The sequence below is a fragment of the Pteropus alecto genome, unplaced genomic scaffold (assembly GCF_000325575.1).
Source record: "Pteropus alecto unplaced genomic scaffold, ASM32557v1 scaffold10, whole genome shotgun sequence".
In the NCBI taxonomy this organism is placed as follows: domain Eukaryota; kingdom Metazoa; phylum Chordata; class Mammalia; order Chiroptera; family Pteropodidae; genus Pteropus; species Pteropus alecto.
Window position 1 is genome coordinate 2,724,555 of NW_006431210.1, and position 26,949 is coordinate 2,751,503.

A 26,949-nucleotide genomic window follows, 5' to 3' on the forward strand; every position below is an offset into this window, starting at 1 on the left:
GAACTCAAATGCAGACGAGTGGCTTAACAAACAGTGGTATATCCCTACAATGGAATATTACTTAACAACAAAAAGAAATGAATTATTGATGCACAAAACAACATAGACAAATCTCAAAATAATTATGCTGACTGAAAGAAGCCAAATAAGAGTATGTAATTCTATTTATATAAAATTCAAAAATGCAAACTAATCTATAGTCCAGCAGGCAGATTAATGATTGCCTGGGGTGGGGAGTGAGCCGTAGGAATAAGGGGCACAAATGGACACTTTTAGGTGGATATGTTCACTATCTTAATTGTGAGATTTATAAGGATATACATACTCAAAACTTATCAATTACACACTTAAATTTGTGCAGTTTATTTTGTGTGAATTATACCTCATTGAAGCTGTTAAAATAACTTCTCACATTTTCATTCAAGAAAGTTGTTCACATATACTATTACATGATCTGTGTGCATTCATTAAAAGCAATATATAAAAAAATACACTATTAAGTTCATTTTCATCTGCCTTTTGTTACTTACTAGATGAAACTTTAAATGTAGTCAGATCTAGTTTTCTCATGGCTCTACATCTTCATCTAACTAGTTAGCACTCAATGGAGTACGAGTGATGGCTGCTAAAGCAGTTACTTCGTGACCTCTCAGATTGATAAACAGCTTTAGGAGTATCCCAAGTGATACTCCTATTTATGACATGCAAAGAACAAAGAGATAAAGGCAAATCTCTACTCTAGTAAACCAAAGGCCTATCTATGAGCAAATTATGCTCAGTGAATATATTTGTAGTGTGAATGACCCATTTATTGTTAGGAAATGGGAGTTAACTGGAAGTTCCCCATGCTCTACTTCTGTAATATTAAAAATGCTATATTAGCATCTCCAGGTTTCCTGGGGGTCCAGGAGAGCTCTGGGATTGGCTACTGCATGGCATCCTGGTGGGAGGGATTTGGGAATGGGGATTTGATGAGTCACCTCTGCTTCATGAATGGCTGCATTTCCAGAAGCCAAAGAATGGGGCTCTCACCACTGATCTGGTTTCTGAGCTTTGACTTTAGCTTCCCGGACTTTTGGCGAAATGAGGATGGAAAACTGAGATCTGGGGAAGAATATGGCAAGAAAGGGAGCCCAAAGGAATTATTTGCCAGTTTCATATGACTTCTGCTACATAGTTCGCAGAAGGAACATGGACTTCTAAGAGTTGGGGACTGGTTGTCTCCTGGTTTTGCCTTTAATTATATTCCTGAAAAAAAGTTTTATTATTTGATGATGGCTTAGATCAACAGGGGGTACTTTCCAGTTCTAATATTATGTGTTCTTTCACCAGCCTAGAGACTTCGATTCTTCTCTAAGGAGGTAGGGGCTGCCCTTTATGGTTTCATTTGCTCATGTATTATCCATTTACCTGGCCTATTTTCCCTGCAAAAAAATCTACCTCAGGTTATTAGGGAGGTAACTTGGTTCTATAGCAGGCAATTGGTTTCCTCTAGCTCCTGATATCTGATTTGACCAAAGTGGAGAGTTTATGCTTAAGCTTTCTCTGTATACTATTTAGCTAGGGCCAAGTCTGAATTCTAAACTCTGGAAGATGTGCTCAGATCAAATATGTACTTCTCTGTGGCTTTTTCTAATTGAGACCAACTCCTTTGTTTTAGGAGCCAATAAAGGTCTCACTGTAACTGTTCTACCATTTAATATTTGACACAGAATAGCCAAAAATCTCTGTAAGCTCGATTTTCAATTTATTTTTATTCTATTTTGTAGCTTTGCAAACTTCTTTTATACTGCAACTTCTTGTTTAGCTTTTAAATATTTTTCAGGAGGGGGGTTTACATTTCACATTAATAAACCAAGAAACCCAAGAAAATTCTAAACAAATTAGATTGCAAATAACTTCAGCTTTATTTAATGCCTTTTAAAGAATCAGAAATACGAGTTAGCGTCGTCTACTTTTAATTAAGAGAAGCTCTGGGGATACCTGGAAGGAAGTAAAAAAGTAATTTTCTCTCCTCTTATTTGGCATGAATCATAGGCTGTCCTGTCATTTCTTTCTCAAGTTTGCCCTTGTCTCTCCATTATGCTGTGAGTTCCTTGAGAGAAGAGGGCTTATCTTAAAGCAACCTGTGTCCCCCAATGGCATATCCCACTGTATCACACACATGGCACAGTTTCACAAATGTTATTTTAGGTCAGGACCTATTCACCTATTCACCCATGTATGCACCTTCTGACTCGTCAACTGTTGCCACCTAACTGAACACCACCACTCCCAGCATTTTGCTAGGCAGGTTCTTCATTCTGAAATTCATTGCCATTTTGCTCTTCCCAGCACCCTCAAAGCCAACATATTCCATTTTCCATTTTCCAGTGGCTGACTTGGTCATCAACCCTACGTTAAAGCCCGCTCTGTAATATCCCTATTTCAGTGAGCTTTAGATTGAATGCCCTCATCCTGTTGATTCCAGTTCATCCAATTTACTATAAAATGTTTAAAGAATGACTAACTTTGAAAAACCATTTCAAGCTGTAAAATATACAGTACATATGTTTTCTTTATTTTTGAAGGATTGGATTTCAACTGGATTCTTGCAAATAAGACAATCTTCTATGAATCCTTTTGGAAAAAGGAGTAGAGTTATTTGGCAATGCTAAGATTCCTAAATTGGAAATGTCCATTTTAATATAAAATTCTCCTAAATGGGGAGCATACACATATGTCTTAATTTATTTTTGTAATAAAATACTTGTTTCGCATCTTTGTTATATATTTAAACAACTTCATATCACCGAATAAAGTATTTAATAAGAGAGGACAAGCCTTTTTGATGTTCTTAAAAATAGAAATAATCATAAACCTTAAAAGGAAGCAGTAGATTCCAAAGTGCACTTATTATTTCGGGGGAGAGCATGTGCAAATACTGTTCCTATGCAAATACTGTTCCAGGCAGTGATAGATATCCAGATTAGCTCGCAAAACTCTACTGAACTCATGATGTGTTTAAGGTAGAGAAGCTCTGATGCCAGAGTTGAGGAGGACACAGCCACTCCATGGTACTCCCAACTTTACAGCCAGGCTCACATCTCCCACCCCCATCACCTCACGTGCTTGGCCAAGTGAACTAGAGCTCCCACAGTTCCAGGCTCCTGTGTGTGGCTTCCTTGTCTTTGGCAAGTGGAAGCAGAGCTGGAGGGTTAGGGGTGAAAAGCCAAAGATGTGGAATGGGAGGGGTTTGCAAGTCTGGTGATCCCTCGAGGGTCTTCTAACTCAGGTCCCAAGTCCCCACAATCACTTGTTCTAGTTCTTCGTAGGGTTTCAGACTGCTTCTTTTTCCTGTGCTCTGTTACTTCTAAAAATGGCACTCGGCACTTTAGCCCACTAAAGAACACCTTGATAATCTCATGAAGCACAACTGGCTTACCTCCCTGGATCATCCTTGAGCTCAGAAAGACTCACTGATTGGCTTAAGATCACAAAAGTAGACTAAAACCCAGGTCCAAGCTTGCTACTCTTCCCAGGTTGCTGTTTGGTAAACAGCAATCAGTTCTGGGAAGGTGGGCTCTAATAGCCTCTATTATCACATGTCTGCGGTAATTTCCAGCTATCAGGTTTCAATTTAGCCACCAATAACTCAATTCTGCAGTCTAAAAATATTTCTAGGAGCTCAATGTGTACATACCTTGTTTGGGATTGTCTTTCTCCTCCTGAAGCACTAAAACTTCTCTTTAAAATGCCTGAAACAAGAAAATAAAAATAACTTTCCATACTCTCTATTAAAAATAAATATTTAATTTATTCATTTGTTTGTTTAAAAATGTTGCATCGTATTATCTGAGCAATTGTATGTATTATAAAGACTGTCTTCATTTATGAAAGCATTGGCTAAAATATAATGTTGCAAGGTACTACGCACTTGATGGGTTTTTCTAAGGGTCTTTTTCCAACGAAAAGGCACTAAGCGAAGAAACGCTGTTATTAACAGCTAACAAAAGAACCATAAAATATCTAAAACCCTTGCCGAGAGAGCTACAAGTCACCACCACAAGCAAATTTAAGGGTCCAGCTTTCCTTTCCTGCTTCCCCACTGACCTGCCCCACCATCATTACTGGAGATACACCACACTGAAGTCTCCTCGAACAGTCAGGAATTAACTGCTTCTAGAACATGCTACACATGTTTATATGCATTAATGTTTTTACTGTATAATATTCATGTTTTCTCAATTGCACATCAAGACAGTCTATCTAGCTGTCTGAGATTTACAGGGAAAAAAGAGCAGAGTGTTGAAAACTGGTACTGTCCCAGAAAATCTAGAATGTCTGGTCACCATTTTGATGGACCAGTTCAGTTGGAAAGGGACAAAGATTCAAGCTAAATCCTTAAGGCTCTACTTTTATCCTTGGGGAGACTATTTTAAATCTTTTCTGACATAGTTATTGGTGAGAAGAAATTATTTACACTTAATTTATTTCAGAGTATTTCTATATATCCTATTTAATATTCTATCAACTTACTCTTTTAAAAGAGTTTTCCTTTTCTCTCTATCTGCTGTTATAACTGCTCTTTTCTTTCAGGTTCAGATTTGTTGAGTAAATCGAATCCTATCTTTTCTTAAAATCTTTAAATTTATTTAAATATATCTTTTCTTTCCCATACCCCAGTGTGACTATTTTCTTTACTGTTTCAAATTAAGAGTTGAGATTGACATATGGACTGAATTTATATATTATATTTTTTCATAGTTCTAAACAATTAAAATATTTTTTACTTTAGTGTTTTAAGTATCATACGTCCCTTTGTATTAAGGTAAATAAAATAGTACAAAACTTAGTCTACACCAACACTAATTTCTTCTCCAGGTTTCTAACCCCTAAACACACTCATAAAAGGTCACTTCCATTATTCCCGTAGTTATTTAGTCTGTCTCCAAATTAGTTATCTCCACTCCCCAGTTAGAGCCTGCATTTGCTGGTAGAAATAATGAAACTATTTGTTGAACAGCTGAGGCAACAGAAAACCACAGTGCTGGTTGGCTTCTAGGCTCTGACAGGGATAGACACATCTGTCCTAATTAGCATTGCACCTGAAAGACAAACCACTGGGTTATGTACGTGATGACATGTACTTGACTCCCGAGTACAATCCCCAAACTGCTACCTGCTGGAATCCACAAACAGGTAGAGAAAGCTTACTGAATGTAGACTCTTTCAAAGGGCTTGAACTGGAGCTGCTGGAGTTATCCGAAATGTCCAATTCATCGTCTAGCTCCGAATATATATCTGCACATTAATAAAAATAATAATGATAATAATAAAAGCAAATAAACCTTGAAATACGAAGGAGTCAAGAGTGCATTCATGCTGCCACCTTTTCACTAGAAATACCTTTCTCGATATTTTCCAAGTTGAAGGTGTCATCTGACAGGATTTCGTCACAGGCCCTGTCTTCCTCTTTGCCACAGGAGGCCTGGAAAGCTTCCGGGGGCAGGTCTGCACTTTCAGAAAGTTCACTTTTCAGGCTGGCTGCTCCACTGCTGCTGCTGCTCAGACTTGCCTTCTCAAAGGTTTCCTGAAAGAGAAATTCAATTTTTAATAGCCACTTCTTTCTTTCTTTCTACAAAATCCAAATCATCAGAACATATTAAAATGCTCAAAATAGCATTATAAATATGTGTGGTGAATAGCATCAGTAGGTCCACCTATACATAGTCTAAGAATTCATTCAGTTCGTAACTACAAAAAAAAAAAAAAAAGGAGGTCTGCAAGTTGCCAGTGGACAAAAAAGAATGGATGTGGAAAGATGCTCAGTAACGAAGGTTTGTGCAATCTGCTGAAAAAAAATGTAGCACTAAGGAATAAATATGTTTCAGTTAAACTGAAATTTCTCTCCCTTAAATTATTTTTAAAGTATTTGCTATGAAATCATCTCAGCACCACAGTGAATAAGCAAGGTTTAGTTTCTTCCATGCTCAAGAGAAATTAGTAGCAGAAGCAGCCAGGCTATGCAGAGGGAGGGAGGGAGGGAAGGAAGGAGGAAGATGGAGAGCTGCAGAGAAGAGGACTTTCAAATCACTTAAGACCCCGTGCCACCGCCTGACATTAACAGGCTCCGCAGAGCTAGCCCCAGGTTCCTCCAGTCTCCTCCAAACTTCTGGCAGCATTCCTATTGCGATCGCACCACAAGGTGACTATCTGGCCACGAGAGTCCCCATTTCCCTAAACGGTATTAGTAGGACTGCACGATTATGGCCAAAAGTTCAATAAAAATAAAAGAAGAAAAAAATTACTCTCATTAAATGCTGGACTTCATTTTTCTAAGAAAAAGACAGAGGGGAAGAAACTACATCTGACTCAGCAGAAAAGTATTGCTTAGTTCTTTACTCAAGTAATTCTCAGTACATAACACATTTATTGTGTGGGACAGTTTGAGACAAATGTGTAAAACCTTCTTAGGCTGTGGAGCTAAACAATGTTGAGAAACCTGAAGTATTGACCAAGGGGATGAAAAGACAAAGAAAAAAAGGCCATAAAAAAGGAAAGGATAATAGGTGAAGAACATGAGAAAAAAGCAAACGGCCACATTTATTGAAAGGGAAAAATCTACTCATGAAGTGTGTCAGAGGTTGTTTAGTCATGACTAAAAGGCTACAAATGATGAAAACTGTTTGCTAGAGATACAAGTTCATGTCTTTTTTTTCCAGATATTTTTTCCTAAAATTAAAGCGACACCCAAGGCTTCAAGGAGCAAGTTCCTAAAAACTCCATGGTGGTAAAATTTGCAGATGAAGACAATCTAAGACCTTATGAATAACTGAAATTAGAAATAAACTTCTGAAAGTTTTCATTATTTATGTTCACTAAAGAAGAAAAAAAAATACAGACTACCAAAGACATTTGTGCACTGCAAACTGTCCGATAAATTTATGTTACCTCTTTTTCCTGAGAATTTTTCATTGTTCCTTCCTAAATTTTACCAAGATGCTTGGAGATATTTCTTGCTCTGTTGAACTAACATGCAGTTGAAGGTGCATTTTAATTTTCTTTCTATAGTCTTCCATTCACTGCTCAAAGTCTTCTTACTTTTATGACTCGGAATTGTTCCTTCCTGCATTTGGGGTCCACCCTGGTCTACTAAGCTCGAACCTGAAGTGGAAAATACTTTGGATACCCTTTGGCAGAGCTGAATGTGTGCTTCTCAAAAACTTTTCTAATGCATAAGGCTCATAAAGGGCTTCCAGCACCGGCCTCAGTTCCTCCCAAACACCTGATACCAAACCCAGGAGCTCCTTCTAAGGCTCAAAACTTTCCTGTACAACCCACTCAACCTCTTCCATGCCCTCCTCCTATTTCTGTTCCAACCCACAGATCTTTCTTCCTCCAACTATCCTCAACCGAGGTCATTAGAAATTTATATTAAAATGAACATTCAATTTAAGGCTTTCTCTTTTATCTTTTTTATTCCAAAGAAATCATTTCTTGCCATATTCTAAAGACTACAATTCTAAGGACTGTATACCCAAGATGTGTCAAGGTTATCAATGTAGAAAAAAAGACAAAAAAAGACTATTTTTGAGTGAGTAAACTTTTCATTGCATTGATGCAATTAGATGCCGGAATCCATATATCTCTAAAACTAGCAAAGCTTCAGCAAAAGTTTTTTTTCTCTTAAGAACGGACATGGATAAGACATTGGAGTAACATTTTTCTTTGGACAAATGAAGACTGGGGAGAAGCTGTGAGTCCTATATAGGCGATTCCAGACTTAAGGAGATTTGACTTGCCACCAATACCCAAGAACCAGTTGGGTTGCAAATCAACAGTTATTTGCAATGGCCAAAATTGCATCCACAGGTAATTGGATGTTTGTTTAAATTCTGATAAAGGGAAGCCCATTCTTGGAGAAATGCTTTTTCAAACTATAAACATGGAAGGTATGATAAAGTAATGTAGGACAGGCAGTTTGTTTTGGTTTAAAAATTCTATTTCTATAATCTCTTGCAGTAGTTTTTGCTTCAAAAAATCTACGTAGTTTTTGGAAGTTGCTGTAAACTGTATGTCACCATAGACACGCTTTCTCAAATGTGATATCCAGAGTTTTTGCTTGTGAATATTTGAGTACCCAAGTTATTATCCAATTCACACCTTAGAGAATGGAGGTGCTATTTCAGTCCCTTTTAAGTTCCTAGATACTTCGCACATAGTAAATGCTCAATAAATAATTCCAGTGTTGATATAAAAAGTAGAGAAGGGCTAGAAAAGCAGATGAATTCCATTATAGGAGGAGAAGTTTTTGTAACTTCTGTATTTTTCGTCTTGCCCTTTTACACAGGATCCCACATTGTGAAATTTCTGTAAGAGCTGAAGGGACTATTTGGTGATGCACCTGTGAATAGGAATGAACTTTTCCCTTCCTTTTCCCCCTTTGCACTTAGGAAAAGTTGTAAAGTTCACATTTTAGAGATGACCAGCCCAGCAACTACAGACAATATGCCTCTGTAACTCAGCAGGCCAAAGTCAGAGATGATTGGATGTTTTCAGTATGAGAGTTGAGGCCATTAAGATGTTTTCATAAGTTGCCTCCAGCAAGAACATAAACCTGTTAAAAAGAGTTACAGGTTAAAAGGTATAGCCTCGGGGGATGGAATTCGGCTGCTCTCATTTTGTTTACTTTCTAATTATGATTTTTCTAGGATTAGGAGAGAGAGTTTAAATTTTTTGGCATTTGTATCACCTAGGAACTGATGGACACATTCTGTGTATTAATAGAGCACCAAAGGAAAAGACAATGCATATCATACAATAAAATTATCGTTGATATGGTAATTATCACCATTATAGAAAAAGCTTCCTGTTACAATTGCTGATATAGGCACAATTATGTTTGGCTGAGTTTTGCTCATTATAATGTAATTTTTATGTGCAGAGCAGATCATAATACATTTTTAGTTGAATAGCAATTCTAACAGGAACAGACTGACATCACCCAAGTTAACTGCAACAGTAGGAAAGAATTAAGAGGGCCTATTTTATTAAAACTATTGTAATTTTTTTAATTGCCCAGAATGTTAGTTTTATAAGGACAGAGAGAAAGAAAAGAAATAAATATAATGCATAACACCAGCTATATCTTGTAGAAGCTTTACTTTAGAATCATAAAGAATGCACTATTTCTATTGTATTCTAAATATTCATATTCTACTTGAGCTATATCTTTACCCAATTTCTTCTATTTGTTTAGTTAATAACTATGACCTTAAACACATATATTTAGGGCTCTCTAGTGCTTGACAAACATTCATCTGGCTGAGGTGATATCTTTTCAGGGGCAAACCAAGTTCTATGCTTTTCATGGGTGATAGCATGAAGAAAATTTAAAATAGACAGATCATGAACTGCATATTATTATACATCAACTTAGTCCCTAAATTTCAAAGTATTAAAAAAAGCAGGTAATGCAGTCAGATGATCGAAGAGGCCACATAGACACAGGCCATACGTGAGTGGATCGCCCACGTTAGTGGGCACAATGAGCAGCTCCTCTCCAGGACCTCGCTCTGGAGAAGCTTCGCCATCACAGAGAGATGGAATAATGTTGCACACCTGGAGCCTCGTCCCTCACTGTGGTAGATGGAACTCTTTTATCTCCAGAATTGTTTGGATAATGTCTAATTTCATTAATATAATCCAAAAGCATTTCCTTTTTCTCATGCATGTACCATGTGTCAAGTAGAAGAATAACACATTCAATTTAAACCAGAAAAACTAGTGTCGGGGGCTTTGAAGATAGCTAACTTTATAAATATTATATAATAAAGAAAAATGTTCCCTTCTAGTTTGGATATTAATTATTCTTTTGAATGTCTTAAAAAATTCATATGAAGCTAAACATTTTGCTTTAATATAATGAAATGCACATAATTATGATACATTATTATCACAACACTCTTAATTAGAACTTCTTAAAAGCATAAGAATATATTAATGAACTGTCACTAAATTAAATAAAATTAGAAAATGAATTCATTATAATAATTCAATATAAAATTTCAGTATCAAATTTACTGAAATTTTTATAATGTTTTATAAAATTTACTGAAATTTTTATAGTGTTTTATAATGTTTTACTGCCACCCCATAACTAACCTACTATTCCTAATTCAAAGACAAGTTTGCTAGAAGTAATAAGACTAATAAAGATGAGGAGAACAGTGTCATAATCTGAAAATATCACTTATTACAAACACAGTTGGTAAGGTCTAAATAAACATTTATTGACCAACATTTTGTTTCAAGATAGGACAGACAAAAAGAACTGAATATGTATGTTAATATTTCCAAAAGCATTTTCAAAAGAGGCCAGAATCAGGCAATATTGCTTAACATAGAAGAAACAACACATAGAGAAAACAATGCAAATTTTAAGACATTCTAATTTGGATAGCTAAAAAACAAGAAATGCAATTGAAAACCAGCAATACCTAAAGGCATTAAACAGTATAGAATTAGATATGGGTAGTATCACTCTAGATGAAACCTACAAATTGGAAAACCACTTACTGTTCCATTTTTAACATAGAATTACATGAGGAAAAGTATAATTCCAGTTAAACTCCACGTTTAGCACATGATATCAGAATATCAAACTGTTTAAGAACTGGTAGACAGAGAATTAAAAGTCAAGGAAAAGAGTAACCAAGATTTTTTGCCTGGTCCAAATGCAATCTCCTCTTAATCAATCTTCCTGCTTCCACTCTTGACTCTCAGCAGTCTGTTCCTACACAGCAGCCAACTTTATCATTTAAAAACATTATGTCACTTCCTTTCACTAAACTCGCATCACTCAAGTCTATGCCGTGAACTATAGCCTCCTAGTCTCCTACTGTCTCCTCATGCTTCACTGCACTGCAACCACACAGACTTCCTTGCTTGCTCCTTGAACTTGGCAGGAACGTTCCCACTTCAGGATCTTTGGACTTGCTGTTTCCTCTGCCATCAATGTTGTGCCTCCAGATATTTGCATGACTCACCCCTTTAATGTATTCTGGCTTCTGCTCAAATGTCATGTAATTATAAAAGCTCTCCGTGACATCTCTTTTTAAAATAGCCTATCTCTCCACATCTACCAATCACTTTCTATTACCTTACCTTCTTATATTTTCATCCATAGCACTTAAATTTTTTATTCATTTATTATTTGTCTTCTCCCACTATGAAGGTGGGTTTCTTTGACTGTTTTGTTCACTGTTATAACATCAGACTAGAACAGTTCCCAGAAGAAAGTAGATGGTCAATAAATTTTGTTGAATAAGTGAAATAAAAGATCAATTTTTTTTTTACAGGGTTGTAAAAAGATCTCCATGTTAAAACAAAGGGTAGAAATCAAAATTTTGGCATGATTTTTTGAAGACATTAGCAAGCTGATTCTAAAATTAATAAGGAAATAAAATAGATCTAGAACAGCCAAATCACACTTGACAAAGAAGAACAAAATTGGAGGACTTACACAACCTGATTTCAAAACTTGTTGAAAAGCTACAAAAATCAAGACACCGTCGTATTGGTCTAAGAACAGACATATAGATCAATGGAATAGAATAGAGTTCAGAAAAAGATCCACATATATACTGTCAAATGACTTTTAACAAAGATACCTAATAAAATTAATAGGGAAATATTAGGCATTTTAAGAAATGATGATGGAAAAATTGAATACTCATATGGAAAAAAATTAAACTCAATTTCTTCATTATTCTATAAACAAAACTACATCAAAATAGATCACAGACCTAAACATTAAAGCTGTAATCACAAAGAATATACGCACAAAAAAAGAGTTTATTTTTGCGACGTTGGGATAGGAAACAAGAATGCAAAAAGCATGGACAACAAAAGAACACAAAAAACTAAACAAATAAATTGTATTTTAACAAAATTAAAATTTAACAACAATGTCTGCTCATCAGAAATAAAATAATGAGTCAAGTGATAGACTGGGAAAACTATCTGCAATACATATGTTTGATGAGAGAGTCATAGCTGAACATCCTAAAAAATAACAAAAACAAATTCGATAAAATAATGGCCAAAAATTTGAACAGATATTTCACAGATACAAAGAGATAGATAAATAACCAATAAACACATTTAAAGGTACTCAACATCCTTGGTCATCAGGAAAATGCAAATTAAAACCACAAAGAGATACCTTTTAAACCCATTACGAAGGCTAAAATCTAAAAGACTGACAACACCAATGTTTATAAGAATATGGAACAATTTCATACAATGTCCCTTAAAGTGGAGAACTGTTTGGTAGTTTCTTTTAAAGTTAATGATATAACTAACTACCTCATGATCCTGAAGTTATATTCTTAAGTATTTATCTAAGAAAAACGAAGATATATCCACAAGAAGAGTTATCCAAGAAAATTTGCAGCAGTCTTACTTATAAAGCCCAAATCTAGAAACACAATATAAGTGTTCATCAACAGGAGAAAAAATAAATTATGATGTATTCATATGACATAATACTCTAGTAATATAAACAAATTACTGCTATACACGACAATATGGATGAATCTCTCAGTGTCATGTGAGAGAAGCCAGGCACTAAAGAGTGCGTATTGTCTGATTTATATATGAAGTCAAACACTAGGCTGAAAACATCTATAGTAACAGAAATTGCAACGGTCGGTCCATGGGCAGGGAACTGCATGAGCGGGGACATGAGGGAACTTTCTGAGGTGATGTAAATGATCTGGATCTGGTTTGGGGTAGGGGTTATACATGTGTCAAAAGTTATTAAGCTTAGCATTTAAATTTTGTACATTTTACTTGTATATAAATTATATCTCAATAAAAAGGGAAGAGGGTCTTAGGGTAAATGTAAGAATTACATGTATATCTGTATGGGAGCCTAGCAGGCATGGTTTAGTTTTCTTAAAACATAACAAATATAGAGTATTTCTAAAACAAGTCACGATTTTTCCCGATGCTTCTTTTGCTGCATCATTACTTGTTGCATTTTCACAGCCTTGGGGGAAATTCAGTCAATTAACCAGACAATAAAAGCAAAGATGTTCACAAAAATACCATCCTTTTAAAATATATCATTTTCTACATTTAACTTCTTAGCAGAAGACTGCAGACACACATCTTTAGTGGTGTGCTCTGCAATTGCAAATGACATGTGGCCTAATAAACATAAAGCAACTAAGATAAAGACTCAACAGTTTAAAAAATTTGCACTAAGAACATGAGACTCAAGTGCTTGCATATTTGCTCAATTCTTAAGTGGTTAACTTTAAAGATATTGGAGAATATTAAAAAAAAATGTCAAATTCCTGTGAATAAAGTTTGCTAAGAACTTATATAGATTATATCTGAAAACAATAAGAATTCCACGAAAAAGAAATAAAATTATGAAAGGTTTGTGAATTTAGAAAATAATCTTTGCTCATTAGCACTCTACTAGCTGCCTTGTCCCCCAAAATAGATGGAATTTAAAATGATAATTATGTGTACCATATTTAAATAGCTTGACAATATCAAATTATCATAGAAATCTTTCTTTCTTAACTCACCAAAAGCTTAGAGTAGATTTCTAGGACTCACTGTATGAATATTTACTCACCATTTTAAGCATGAATAATTTATCAAGATGAGATGTGGGTTTTTTGAAAGATCATATTGGTAGGCACGAAGAGGCTGGCTAAGGGAAGGAGATGATTTTAGATTACTTGGGTGGAGCAGATTCAATCATTTGGAAGGTCTTCAGAGAACTGAGGCTTCTCTGAGACAAAAAAAAAAAAAAAAAAGAAAAAGAAAAGAAATTACACCTGTGGACCATGGCTTTAGCTCATGTCCAAGAGTTCCAACCTGTCCTATGGAATTTGGACTTGCCTAGCCAGCCCCCACACTCATATAAGCCAGTTCTTTGCAATAAATTTCTCAAAATGTATCTCCCACTGGTTCTGCTTCACACATTTTGTATGGGACTGTCCTGCACTTGGAATAAGAGCATTTCTGCTGCTGTCCTTTAAGTACCAGTAGTATTCAAAGTCATTGGGGTAACAAAAAAAAATGACTTCTCCTGATTCCATCCCATTCCCATATTTCCTAATGACCCCCTGTGGACAGTGGAGAGGTAGGACACTGAGTCACTGCTAGCAGTAACGAACAACTAGAGGCAAGACAATTGACTATTGCAAAGACCCAACGTGAGATAATAAGAACTGAAAGGATAAGATGGACTTGTCAGACATTTCAAAGATAGAATGGGTAAGAGCTTGCTAATGAAATGGATGTAAGACTTGAAGGAGAGTGAATTAAAGAAGATGTCAAGGTTCCAATTAAGGTGATGAGGTGTAAAACATGACAGAGTCAAGAGAAGAAAATCCATTCACTGCGGGACTTGCTAAGTGTGAGGTGAGGTACCTGTTCAAAATTTAGGTCTGGCACACAGGAGAGGCTGAGATTAGACAGGTCACTTGGAGGTCCTTCAGAAAATGGGTGTGGAAATTATGTTGTAAAACACATCCCAGTGTATTTTGCATTCTTAGAAAACTTTGTGTACTTTTCCTCCCAAAGCTCTTATACTATTGAGACCAGGCCGTGAGGTTGAGGCTTATAAACCAGAAGGAAGGCTGGGATAAAGAACATCTAAGAAAAAAGGACATGATGGAAGGGCAGTTTCTGGCAGAGGGGACAAAGGACTGGGAAGTCTTTCTGAAGCACAGAGAAGGAACCTAACAGGAAGACAGAAGATGCGCTAGCATCCATGTTTTTCTTCCTCGCATCCCTCCAGCAGAGGTGAACTTCAGGAGTGAAGTAGGGCAGTTGGAAGAAACTTGGGTGGGCAATCCAGATGCAGCCAGAAAAATCTGGACACTTCAAAGAAGTTTTGTGATCATCATCATATTATATTCTGTTTGGTTTACATAGGCACTTAAGATGAGGCTCATGAGGGTGGACATCTCATCTGTGTTTGTTCACTGTGGTACACCTAGCACCTAGAATAGTGTCTGATATCTAATAGATTTCAATAAATATTGGATGAGTAGATAATTGAATGACTGGAACTTGGGGTAGAAGAGTAGGAAAGGCTAACGAAGGTACCTGAGTTGGGGGCACTGATATATGGCACCCAACTCCCACTAAGTCCCCCATGGGTTGCGTGTGGCATGGATGGGAATCCACAGCTCCTGTGTGTCCCACTGGGGATATTGAAGTTGGCTGTGGTCCTGGCTGGCAAGTTTGCCGGGCTACACTGCGTGGAGGAGAGGGCAAAGAAAAGACAGCTCAAACCAGCTATGCCAAGGCAGATGCCCCAAAGCCATGGAGATGAGTTCACCTCAGCTAAGGTCAGCAGAAGCCAGTAGGAGAAGACAGCACCCAGAGCCCTTATCTCTCCGCCATCTGCATGGGGATGCCTAAGGCTCCTCCTGTGCCCAACTGCCATATTGGGAGGAGGAAATGGAGAGGAGAAACTTTGAAAAGGAAAACAATTTTTAGGCCAAAAAACACTGACACAAGTGATAATGGCTACATCTGCCATTTTCTGCTATCAGCAGAAACAGAGATTCAAAATAAAATGATACGTGATTATAGAAAATAGAGTTCCCATTTTGTACAACTGATTTTTATCCAAAGGCACATGAAATGAAAAATCACAGGGCTGGATAAAGCTCACCCAAGGGAAGAGCAAGAAGAGAAGCAGAACACCTAAATTTAAGAGGCCAGGGTTGGAAGATAAAATAAGAAAGTATTCGGAGAGGTAAGATGGAGAAACCAGGATAGAAGAGTAAAGTAGAAACCACAGCAAAAAGAGAAGAGAAGAGAAGAGAAGAGAAGAGAAAAAAGAAATGAAACGAAAAGAAAAAAGAAAGAAGAAAAGAAGAAGATTCAAGAAGGGGATATGAACAATAAGGAAGAATTAGCCTTCGGTTTGATAATTTGATTGTTGGGGACTTTGGAGAAATTCAAGGTTTTAGTCCACACTACCCAGGACCGAATCCAAACGCCTTAACTAAGTATTCACAACTTCTTCCATCTGGCACCAGCCTGCTATCCCGGATTTTCAAACCATGTATAAAAATATTATGCATTGTAAATCGGGACACTCAACTTTCAGTCCTAGGTCTGTCAGTTACTAGTTCGATGACCTTGGATAAGTCTCTTGACTTCTCTTGGTTTCCTTTTTCCTGCCTATTAAATTAAAGCATAAAATAATGCCATTTCCAAAATTTGATTCTTAGTTGAAAGTGAGCTAAGCAGGTATATCTAGAATTTCTGCACTTCTGCTATTCCTTCCCACCCAGGAGTTTTCAAGGCCAGATCTTTCGCTCCGGGGAACTCCCTGAGCTATCACCCACATACCTCATTTGGCATTTATCCAAACTGTCTGGAATCATTAGGAATTTTCTCCTGCATATGTGTCTCGGCTTCCCAAAGATATTGTAAGTTACTTTAAAACTGAGACCATAAGTTTTTACAACCTTCGCAATATCAAACACAATGCCTTATGTTCAGAAGACGTTCAACGAATCCTTGTTTCATTATTAATTATAGACAGCAAGTGTTTTCAATTTTTCTCTCTTTGTGTTCTCTGATAGGCTCATGGATGCATAAGTCGTTCTCCAAACTGAACAAACTTACTACACTAGTAAAAAGAAATTATCATTACACTTTAAAATAGGGGTAGTGAAGATAAAAGCACCTGACAAATGTCATTGGAAGAGAAGTGGTAAAACCCTGCAAATCTCACACTGAGAGAACATGCTTCTCTCCCGATTGCTCTTCGGCCTCCTTGGAACATTCAACTCTGCTCCATTTGTACATGTAGGAGTACGCTTTATTCCTCAATGTTACTATTAGTCTGAAGTTGGATCCACAAAATCCTAATAATTCAAATTAAATTGAAGTTTTCCACTGATTATCCAGATTTTTCCTGGCTGGATTTTTTTAAGCACTTATCCTTGTATGTGTTGGTGAAGATCCAAGCAGCATGCTCTTTTCAAATATCTGTAACCAATTCTTCTGTCTGAGCTATAAGATAACACCTAAAGGGTAATTGTTCTGTGTGTTTGACACGTTGTATATAGTGCCAAAACGCCAATCATGATTTTGACTATCTCAATGCCATAATATCCTCTGTATTACAATAGCCTTTTATTACTACGCATTTAAGTAGAAATTGCTCCTGATTTTTCTCTGCTGGATTCTTGCCATTCCTGACTCTGTGCTCTCCTTATGATCTCTTATTTTGAATCATAAAACTTAGAAAGCTTAACATTCTTCAAAAGGAAAGTCTTGTTTCTTTCATAGAAGTTAAAATAAACCACAGTACACAGGCGTGAACTTTATTAGTGAAGACTTCTCTGTTCTTTTGAAATATATATTAAGACTTGTCTTTACTGGCCCATGATGAAAATTGCTGTCGTTAAGAATAAGCTAACGTGAAGTAAATAGCATGCACTCCATGAGATAGGGGCCATTAATGTTTCTTATCAATTGCTTGCTCACCCACTAATTCGCAAAATTTCAGTAATTCACAGTGGATCTTTTAATCAATGCTAGGAATTCATAAAGTTCTACAGAACCCACTAATTTCTCTTTCCTTTGACTATGATGTATCATTAGATTTATGTAATTGCATTATTGGTGTTAACTGCTCTGGGAGAACATTTCACTATAGTTGAAATGAAACAATCATAATACCATAATACCACTTAAGAAAAAAAGAAACATGCACTTTTACACTGTAATTTTCCTGCCAGCAATAATGCAGATATAAGTTTTTAAAAATAACTGGTACTCAGTGAGAATTATGCCAATTAACTGCATGCTGTCTTTTAATGAAATGTAATCATATTTCCTTCTCAGTTCTTTCATTAAGCTGCATTTTTTTCTTTTAGTTAACAATTGATTAATCTTGAAATGAAAAATTACCTAAAATAGTGCAGAAGAAGGCATTTTATGGCTTTAAATTGTAATATAAAATCTGCTTTGAAGTAAAGCATTTCTCTGTGGTCCCTATAAGACTGAATACTCCATGCAGGAGCTGAGCCTGGCTAGGAGCAGGTGCTCAATAAATATTTATTAATTGCATGAGTAACATACATGGATTTAGTAGTAATGGGCCATTTAGTATTGGATTAACAAATTGCATCAACAAACTATTCTTCAACATAAGCATTGCTCATTTTATATAATTAAGCAACATATCTTACAATTTATGCCATTTTTTAATTTGTGCAGTCTATTCAAACACAGTAACCTATTTAATCTTAATGCCCTCTGCAAGGGGTAATATGTTCCTAATTTACAGATGAATAAAGAAGTTATAGAATCTTAAAACTCCCTCTTTGACTATAGATTTCTCTCTTTGTTTTATCCAGTCATGTCCTGAGAGGTAGATTTCTGCAGTTAAAATTGCCCTCCACATACATACTGAAATATTCATGGATGAAGTAATACAGTGTCCTGGTTTTGGGAGGGGGCAGCAGGTGTGCATAGAGACGAAACATGGTTGGTCCAAGTAGCAATTGTTGAAACTGGGGGGTGAGTACACAAAATACTCTCTTTACATCTATAAATGTATGAAATTTTCCACAACAGAGAGTTTTAAAAAAAGCTGAGAAGTAAAATTAAACAAATTAATTAAATGGTCCTTCTCCAGGTGTTCTGCTAAAGATAAGAGAATTTCTGTTGTAAGATTTTAAACTAAATGCACCCATCAGTTACATGAATCTAATCAAAACTGACTTCTTTTATATCTAACTGGAAATTAGCTAAGTAGCTTAGCAGTGCAGAATTTAATAGAAGGCCCCAGAAACTTAAGATATGTAGAAACGACTAAATCTCTTACATTTTAGTTTACTGGAAATACTACATTCTGAATGCAACATGACATCCGTAGAACGATGAGTTTATCATTGTTGCCTAGATTTTACAAAGTCAGGTAGTAAACTAACAAGCAAAGTGCACTCTAACTCCCTGTGTATAAGATTTAACTGTGTTCTGCAAGAGCTATAACTCTAAGTCATATGCTCCTACACATAAACCGAGGCCTTATATAATCACTATAGATTGTTCTATAAAATTATAGCTGGGCTCAGCATTTAAGACTGTGAAGAATAAAGAGTTTTCCCCCAAAAGAAAACCATATTGAATCTCTAACTTCTGGATTCCAAGTACGTCAAGATAGACCCACATAACAGTAAGGCTTTCCTTCTAAAAAGAAAAGAGTTTCCTGGAAATGCTCTTATTCAAAAAATCAGAACTGCCTCCTCTTTGAGACCATCCCCAGCTCCAGCAGAGCAGGTCCTTAGGATACTGGAAAGGATTGAACGACCAGGTACCCTGATCAAGAATGGGTGTTACAACCCCGTTTTCTTGGATCCTAGCCCGAGAAGGGAAGAAGAAAACATCTGTAGGTTGACGGGCCCCTTACTAGATCCTTGCTCCAGGAAGCCCAGAGCATGAACAAAGGACAGGCCGTGGGTCACGACGCAACTAAGGTGCAGAGGAAGGAAAATAAGAAACCACAACAAGAGCATCACTGGCACAATCACACAGGTGACATTGTAGCTCTGGCATCCTTTTTTCAAGCTATGCTCAGAAATAAACAAATATTAAAATAATTTAAAGGTTACTAGCAAGAAAAATAAAAGCACATATTCCAATTTGAAGGACAGCAATATTATTGCCACCACAAACAGTAATGAAAGCAATTCCACAGGCTAATAAGAAAAAATTTTAAGGCAAATATTATTTCCTTCTATAAATAACACATTACGTTTTCATCTATAGTCCCAAAATCAAATTGCTGAAGGTATTAAGTATAAGCATTCACTACTACTTATGCAAAGATCAGAAAATAAAAAACAAATTGTGAAGAAATCTTTTTGATACCTCTTATTTTATAATATATACAATAAATTATGGGTTAGTTCTTTGGAAAATCAATTATGCTGAATAATTTTAATTTAAATTAGAAGATATACAAATGGATGCAAGTGTATAACTATATAAGAGTGAAATATTGTATGTGGCAATCGATATTTTCCTCACTTAAAATGAACTTCCCTTAAGACCAGTATGAACAACTTCAGACCTCCCTAGTAGAATGCATCATGAAGAGACTGAAGGAGTCACACTCACGTGTAGCAGAGCCAGCTCATGGTGACATGTGACGGCGTTCCGATTGGCTTCCATAAAATACCTCTGTGTGCGCCTCCGTTCTCGTTCCAGTTTCTTTTCCAAGGCCAGCTGGGATGTAGATAAGCTGTCTAAATACTTCATCATGACATCCGATATCATGGAGCTGACTTCTACAATATCTGGGCGAGCTTCTGCATCAGGAGTGAGGCACCTAAGAGAGGATGAGTTCATCACTACAGTCAGGTCAAAGTCAGGAACAGGCCACGGGGTGGGGAGGGTCAAAGTTAAATTCTACTGTGTGTCCACCCCAACATTTGCACGCAGGAGAACCTGGGGTAAGATGGACAGCAAGCATAGTTTTGAATCCAAGACTTCTCGAAAAGCATTTGGAAAGTTTGGGAAGGAGAGGGAGGCAGCATTCTTCTCTGCAACTGAACTGGCAGGAAAAGATGACAGGCTGAGCATGAAGCTGCTCCTCGGGTCTCAGGATAGGTGGATCGGGTTATCTTCTCCTGTATGAATTAGTTATTTTCTAAAATCACTGCCAACTGACTGGTCAGTGAAACAAAGAGGGATACCAATGATATAGGCCGTGATGATCACCCCTCGTGCACCGAAAGGAAGAAAGGTTTGGGGGAAGAGAGGGTCAGAGTTTATTTGCCTTTTCCAGCTGTACAGTGGCAACACCATCACAACCTGATTAGTGAGTGTCTTACAAAACGTGAGGTCACAAAAATAAAATACAGCCCAGTTACTTAGAGGTTTAAGATGTTTGTAGTAAATTTTTTTTTTTAAGTAGCTAATTTGACACATTGCATGGTAATATTTTCTGTGATTTCGTAGGTGGGAAATATCAATCAGCCTACGAAAGGGGGTATTGTTCACGTCACAGATAAACACTAATAGAAGGCTGTTAGATGCCCATGGAACCAATTGTCATTAACATGCGTTAAATACTTCTGGCACTCACTATAATATTTTGCCTACCTTTAAATTTGAAATTTCTAACTTCATTGAAGTCATGTGTGCTTCTCAGTAAAATTTAACTTGCTTGAATTTTGAGAAAAACATCTAGTTTTCACATCTTGTGTTTGATTTGGCAACCCATGTGCAACTTTTTCCTATACTGATGTCTCCAGGCAAGATTTAAGAATTATTCCTTGCAATTATTTTTCAAAACAGAAGTCAAAATAAGACCCTAACTTGTTAATATGCTAATTATTCTCTTTTATTGAGTTTATTAATGAGTAAAATACACATCTTAACCTAATTTTGAGACATTATCGTTTCATTCTTTATCTCAATGCTACTTTTTAAATCCTAAGGCAGTGGGCTTATACTATGCTTAAAACAAGCACTTATGTATCTTCTGAATTCATATTTAACAAAGGTCAGTCTATACATTTATTATACAGAAAGTAAGGCAAGAGACTGAGGAGATGGGGCCAGCTATATATTTTGTGGGGTGCCTAGTACAAAATGAAAATCTGGGATCCAAGCAGGGAATGGGGAAGTCAGTCTTGTCTTCCCACAGTCCAGTGTCCTAAATGATGGTAGACAGAACCCCAAAGAGTTGAGACTTTCATGCCCTCAGGATATAATTGGTACCCGGTTTAAAGGTGGCCAAGAGGCCCCCTCTGAATTTGCACCAAACGCAGCATGGTGCTGCCAGCCTGGTCAGGGATGACCTCTTCTTGGCCTCACCCCAAGATGCAGCAGGACACATGCCCTACCCTGACCCTCTCCCCTCACCCTGCAGCCACACCGCACAGGGGAGAAGGGCAAAGGTGCGCTAAGGTTTCAAGCCCCCAACGCACATGCTCCTTGTCCCCTCAGACTTCACTTCCAAAATGCATATTCAAAGATAAAATTAAGAAGTTCATGATCTCAAATGTAGAGCTTAAACCCCAAGCACAGCACTATTTTGAGTGCAGAGAGGCTTTATGCATCGGTTGTAAACACATGAAGTCAGTCTTGTGTGGGAGCAACATATTTGTATTCAACTTTCTTACTTTTGCTCATAATCACAAAAGAAGCTAAGTGTTGTTCTAATTAAATCGAGTTTTTCATCTATAATTTTACAAATTATATAGTTGTATATTATAGTAAATGAGAACCAGATGCCCATCCATAAAATGGGATAATCAAAGTATCTATCTCATCAAGTTGGTATGGTGATTAAATGAAGCCATCCTTATAAAGTGCTGACACATTTTAAAAACTCAATAAATTATAAAGAAAATCCATAATTTTATTTCTCCTCCCTCCCCTCCCACACTCAGCCAAGTCCTGTGGTTTCTGCCTCCTAAATATTTTTGGAATCCATATCCTTCCCCTCTAATCTCATGGCCATTGGCCTATTTCATCATCACTTGCTCCTAAATGACACACTCATCACTTGCCCATCTCTGATCCATATTGCAAACTGCTACCAGAATATTCCCAAACTGATTACATCACTCTTCTGCTCAGAATTCCTCAGTAGCCCCTCAATGGCTCCATAGGACAAAACTAAAATTTCCATTGTGCCATATAAGGCTCTTCTTTAGCTGGTTCTTCTCTCCCTCCACAGCCTCACCTCCTCTTGCTCCACTCTCCAAGCAACACAAAAAATGTGCCTGCCTGTACTTCCCCAAACAGCCCATGGCTCTCCTATGACCCGCAATTCCTCGCTCATTTTATTCCTTCTTCTTGAATCTGGTTTTTTGTTTGTTTCTTTATTTGTTTGGAGATTTTTTTGCTGATGGTATCTTCCCTTTCCCAAACCACATCCCTTAACTGCTTGCCAGAATGCTGCTCTTTTCCAAGTCGCCAACAGAAACACTTCTTGGACCACCCTCAGACAGACTTACTGCCCCCCTTTTATATGTCCTCATTTCATTGTCTATATTTGAGTACTTAATACTACTATAGTTATGTAATGGGTAATGGTTTGTTTTACCACTAGAAACTGGAAACTTCTTGAAGGGAGGGACATGGTGTGTCCCCTTCACCATGATCTCTCCTCAGCATGGAAAATGGAATCTGAGTCCTAACAGCTACTCAGCAAAAGAACAAATGAACAAATGAGTGAACAATCTTAGCTTAACATCTAACAATTGACCTGTCTGTAACCCAAAATATTTGGCCACAGAATTTTGGGCTCCCAGGAATATCTCTCCTCAGTTTTGAAATGTCTCCCTGCTTAGATATTTCAGAGAAATTATTTTTTCTTTTTACAACTTTCTTTTTCTTTCTTTCTTTCTTCCTTTCTTTCTTTCTTTCTTTCTTTTAGGGTGACATTGCTTAACAAAATCAAATAAGTTTCAAGCTTTTCTTTATCTTTTATTTTTCAATTAGAATTGGCATTCAATATTATTTTGTTAGTTTCAGGTATACAGCATAGTGATTAGACATTTAAATAATTTACAAAGTGATCCCTCCAATAAGTCTGGTAACCACATGGCACCATACACAGTTATTACAATATTATTGGCTGTATTCCCCGTGCTGTACTCTATAGCCCATGACTATTTTTAAGGGCAACTGAATGCTTCGATGATTCTCTAATCAAATAAACATAAAATCATGTTCTAGAAAAAAATCCGGGATGTTCCACTCACTCTACCCGCTTCGTCTCCACTCTTTTGTGAGAGACAGGTGGAAAGAATTAGAGGAATACAATGTTCACTGGTATTCATTTCAAGTTTTAAGAAATGAAGAGTTGAAAGTGGGGTGAAAATGTAAGAATCCACTTGTCCTTAAAAGTAGCTGAAAGCATTGACTCTGTTGGTCTCATGACTGCTTCTGAAACAAAGCACCAGCCAGCTTATGCAACCAGGCATAGACAGAGAAAAATAAGGCAATTGGAATATTTTGTGCATAATAGGAAATGTTCTTTAAAAAAAAAAAAAAAGTAAATAGACAATAGTCTCCTAACAGTGTACTGGAAGGTAAAAATAGTAATGCTGGTACTGGGCAGAGTAACAAAATGTATTTACTTTCTGCCCCAAGCTCTTCAGAGTTGCTAAGATATTCTCCCAATTTAAAAGCCTGTTAGGAAAGAAAGTTTCCAGTGACAAAATGAGCTTGTACACCTCACGAACAAACCAGAAAAAGGAAAGATGCCGCCCATTAGAAATACAAACTATGTGAGCTCTACCTGACAAGATGTAAACAGTAAAAATGAAAATAGTACATCAGATGAAGAAAGAAGACATATGTGATTAGAAACAATGCCTAGTTTAAAATTAAGGATGCGTCTAGTGAGCTTTTCCATCAATGGTTGTCTTACATTTCAAAAGCTCTACCCCATTACTAGTGACTGACCGTGAGTCTGGTGTGCTGAATCATGAGCGGTCATTAAGAACACTTTTGCCTTGGTGCATCTCTTATATCAATTTCCTAAAGAAAACAGGAAATGGAACTTGTTCCCTAATTCTTTTGAAACTTAATTTTTAAAAGACTAAAAATCCAAAGAAAATTAAACATGCAATTGCAAGCAACTCATGACGGATTTTAGTGTTTTTTATGTCAAATTTTCTAAAGATAAAACTTTATTTGTGATGTGAACCCAGACAATAAGTCTTGAATCACTTTAAATGAAAACAACATCTGTTACAGAATGCACACTGCAATCTTAATTTATAGTCAGTTATAAAATTGTCAGTTCTTACTTATTATGGCATCTTATGATTTTGAATAAAAAGTATCCTCGGAAACATTTCATCTAGAGTCCCCTAAGAGTGATCATTCATCCGCTTAAACATTCTGGTGACAGGGAATTCACTACCCATCTAGCAGCCTGCTCCACTGTATATCTCTCTAAGTCTGACATACACTTCCTCATGGTGAGCTGACCTTGGCCTTCTCGGAACTTCTACTCCATGGTCTTGGCTCCATTTTCTGACGTTCTACAGAATAAATCTAATTGTTTTCAAATTTTCAATGCCATTCCATTTTCCCAGTTAACTGAAGCATTTTTTAATCATTTTACAAAAGTACCCCAAAATTTGTTGACTCAACTTCCAACACACAGTGAAAACAACCCCACTTCTCTCCATCAACACCAACACCACTCCTGTCAAAGCCTCCATTATCTTTCAGTGGACAACTGGACCTCCTTCTCCCTCCCACCCTCATTCTCTCCAGTCTATTCTCCACAGAGCAGCCATCATGGTCTTTGTTAAAGAGGATATTTTCACCATGTCCCAGCCTGTTAATGGGCTTTTAATCCTCTCCTCCTTACTTGAGATAAAAGTTCAAAACTTTCTATGTGGCCTACAGGACTTGGTCGATCTGCCCGCGTCGGCCTCCCCAGGCCCTGTTCATTTTCTGGCTATTCTCTCCCTTACTTAACATGGTACATCACCAATTTCTCTTAGTTCCTCAAACTAACAAGCTCTTTCCCTCAGGAAAGCCTTCACAGATGCCGGTCTATGAAATGTTTACTCGACTCTGTTTACTATCTGAGAATTAGTAGCTCTGCAGGTCTCGATCTGCCCGCGTCGGCCTCCCTAGGCCCTGTTCATTTTCTGGCTATTCTCTCCCTTACTTAACATGGTACATCACCAATTTCTCTTAGTTCCTCAAACTAACAAGCTCTTTACCTCAGGAAAGCCTTCACAGATGCCGGTCTATGAAATGTTTACTCGACTCTGTTTACTATCTGAGAATTAGTAGCTCTGCAGGTCTCAGACTGCATGTCCTTTTCCATAGAAACTTTCCCAAATCCCCAGACTAGGCCAAGTCCTTCTGTTAATCTCTTTTTGCTCTCTTTCCCATCCTTCGTCAAATTTCTCATAATGCATTTCATATACTTAATTCCATAAATAATAATAGTATTAATAACAATACCTAGTTTTATTGAGGGCTCACTACATGCTGGGTCCTGTGCTAAGAGCATCAGAAGCATTATCTTATTTAGGCTTTAAAACAAGCCCATGAGTAGTTACTATTGCGACCCATACACCACAGGTGAGAAAAGTGGAGCCTGAGAACGTTAAGGTGAGTGGAAGAGTAGGAATTAGAATCCAGTCGATTCCCGAACCTATTGATGTTATTAACCTTTACATGATGAATGTTGATATCTGACTGCTACTAGCCTCTTAACCCCTGGAGCCATGGATACCAATAGCATGGCGCCTGTCACACGCAAATTATGGTCCTGTTTGCTGGTGCCACAAAAGCAGAATAACGTGTCTGTTCTTTTTCTCTGTACTACGCCTCCCCTGCTCTTTGAGGCAATCAAATACCTATGTAAAGGAGAAATTAAATGACTAAATCTGGTACTCTTGACATCTCTGAAGACTTCTTGAATTTTTAAGGCCGTTCGCAGAAAACAAATAGTAGAGAACAAAAACAAATCGTGGAGATGAGCAGTTTAAATACATTTGTCTGGATTCATTAGCAACAAGGCATGTGATTCAGTATATGCAGCATTCAGATGATTTAGAATGGGGTTTCAGCTCATTTCCCATAATATTAACAATGATAAATGCCAACTTCACTCAAGTTTTACCATGTGTGCCAAGCCCCTTGCTAAGTGTTCTGCATATGTTACTTTGTATCATTATTACACCAGCCTGATGAGGGTGGTACTATCAGAATCCCCATTTTACTGAATAAGAAAACAGAGATGCAGAAAATGGTCAAATTGTTTGTTTAGAGTCTGCAGTTAGTGAAACAGCCCCAGCTGGGTGTGAGGCTCTTAGTACAGTATGGCAGCCTTGTGCTAAACAAAGAAAGATTACAGATATAATTCCACAAACGTGAGGAGTACCTATTAGTGCAAAACAATGAAGT

The 26,949-nt window shown here is 37.1% G+C and overlaps 1 protein-coding gene across 6 annotated transcripts in view; it reads right to left on the reverse strand.

Annotated features, from left to right (window-relative positions):
• The window catches only part of NEK10 (NIMA related kinase 10), a 189,863-nt gene that overhangs the window by 43,622 nt on the left and 119,292 nt on the right, over positions 1-26,949 (reverse strand). For all 6 annotated transcript variants that reach the window (XR_001517765.2, XM_015596827.2, XM_015596825.2 and 3 more), the window contains 4 exons: positions 20,167-20,377; positions 5,389-5,572; positions 5,197-5,283; positions 3,683-3,737 (listed from right to left, as the gene is read on the reverse strand). Coding sequence is in view for 5 of the 6 variants with exons in the window: in XM_015596827.2 (XP_015452313.1) it covers positions 3,683-3,737; positions 5,197-5,283; positions 5,389-5,572; positions 20,167-20,377 (537 nt within the window). In the remaining variant the exon portion in view is untranslated. The remainder of the gene's footprint in view (positions 1-3,682; positions 3,738-5,196; positions 5,284-5,388; positions 5,573-20,166; positions 20,378-26,949) is intronic.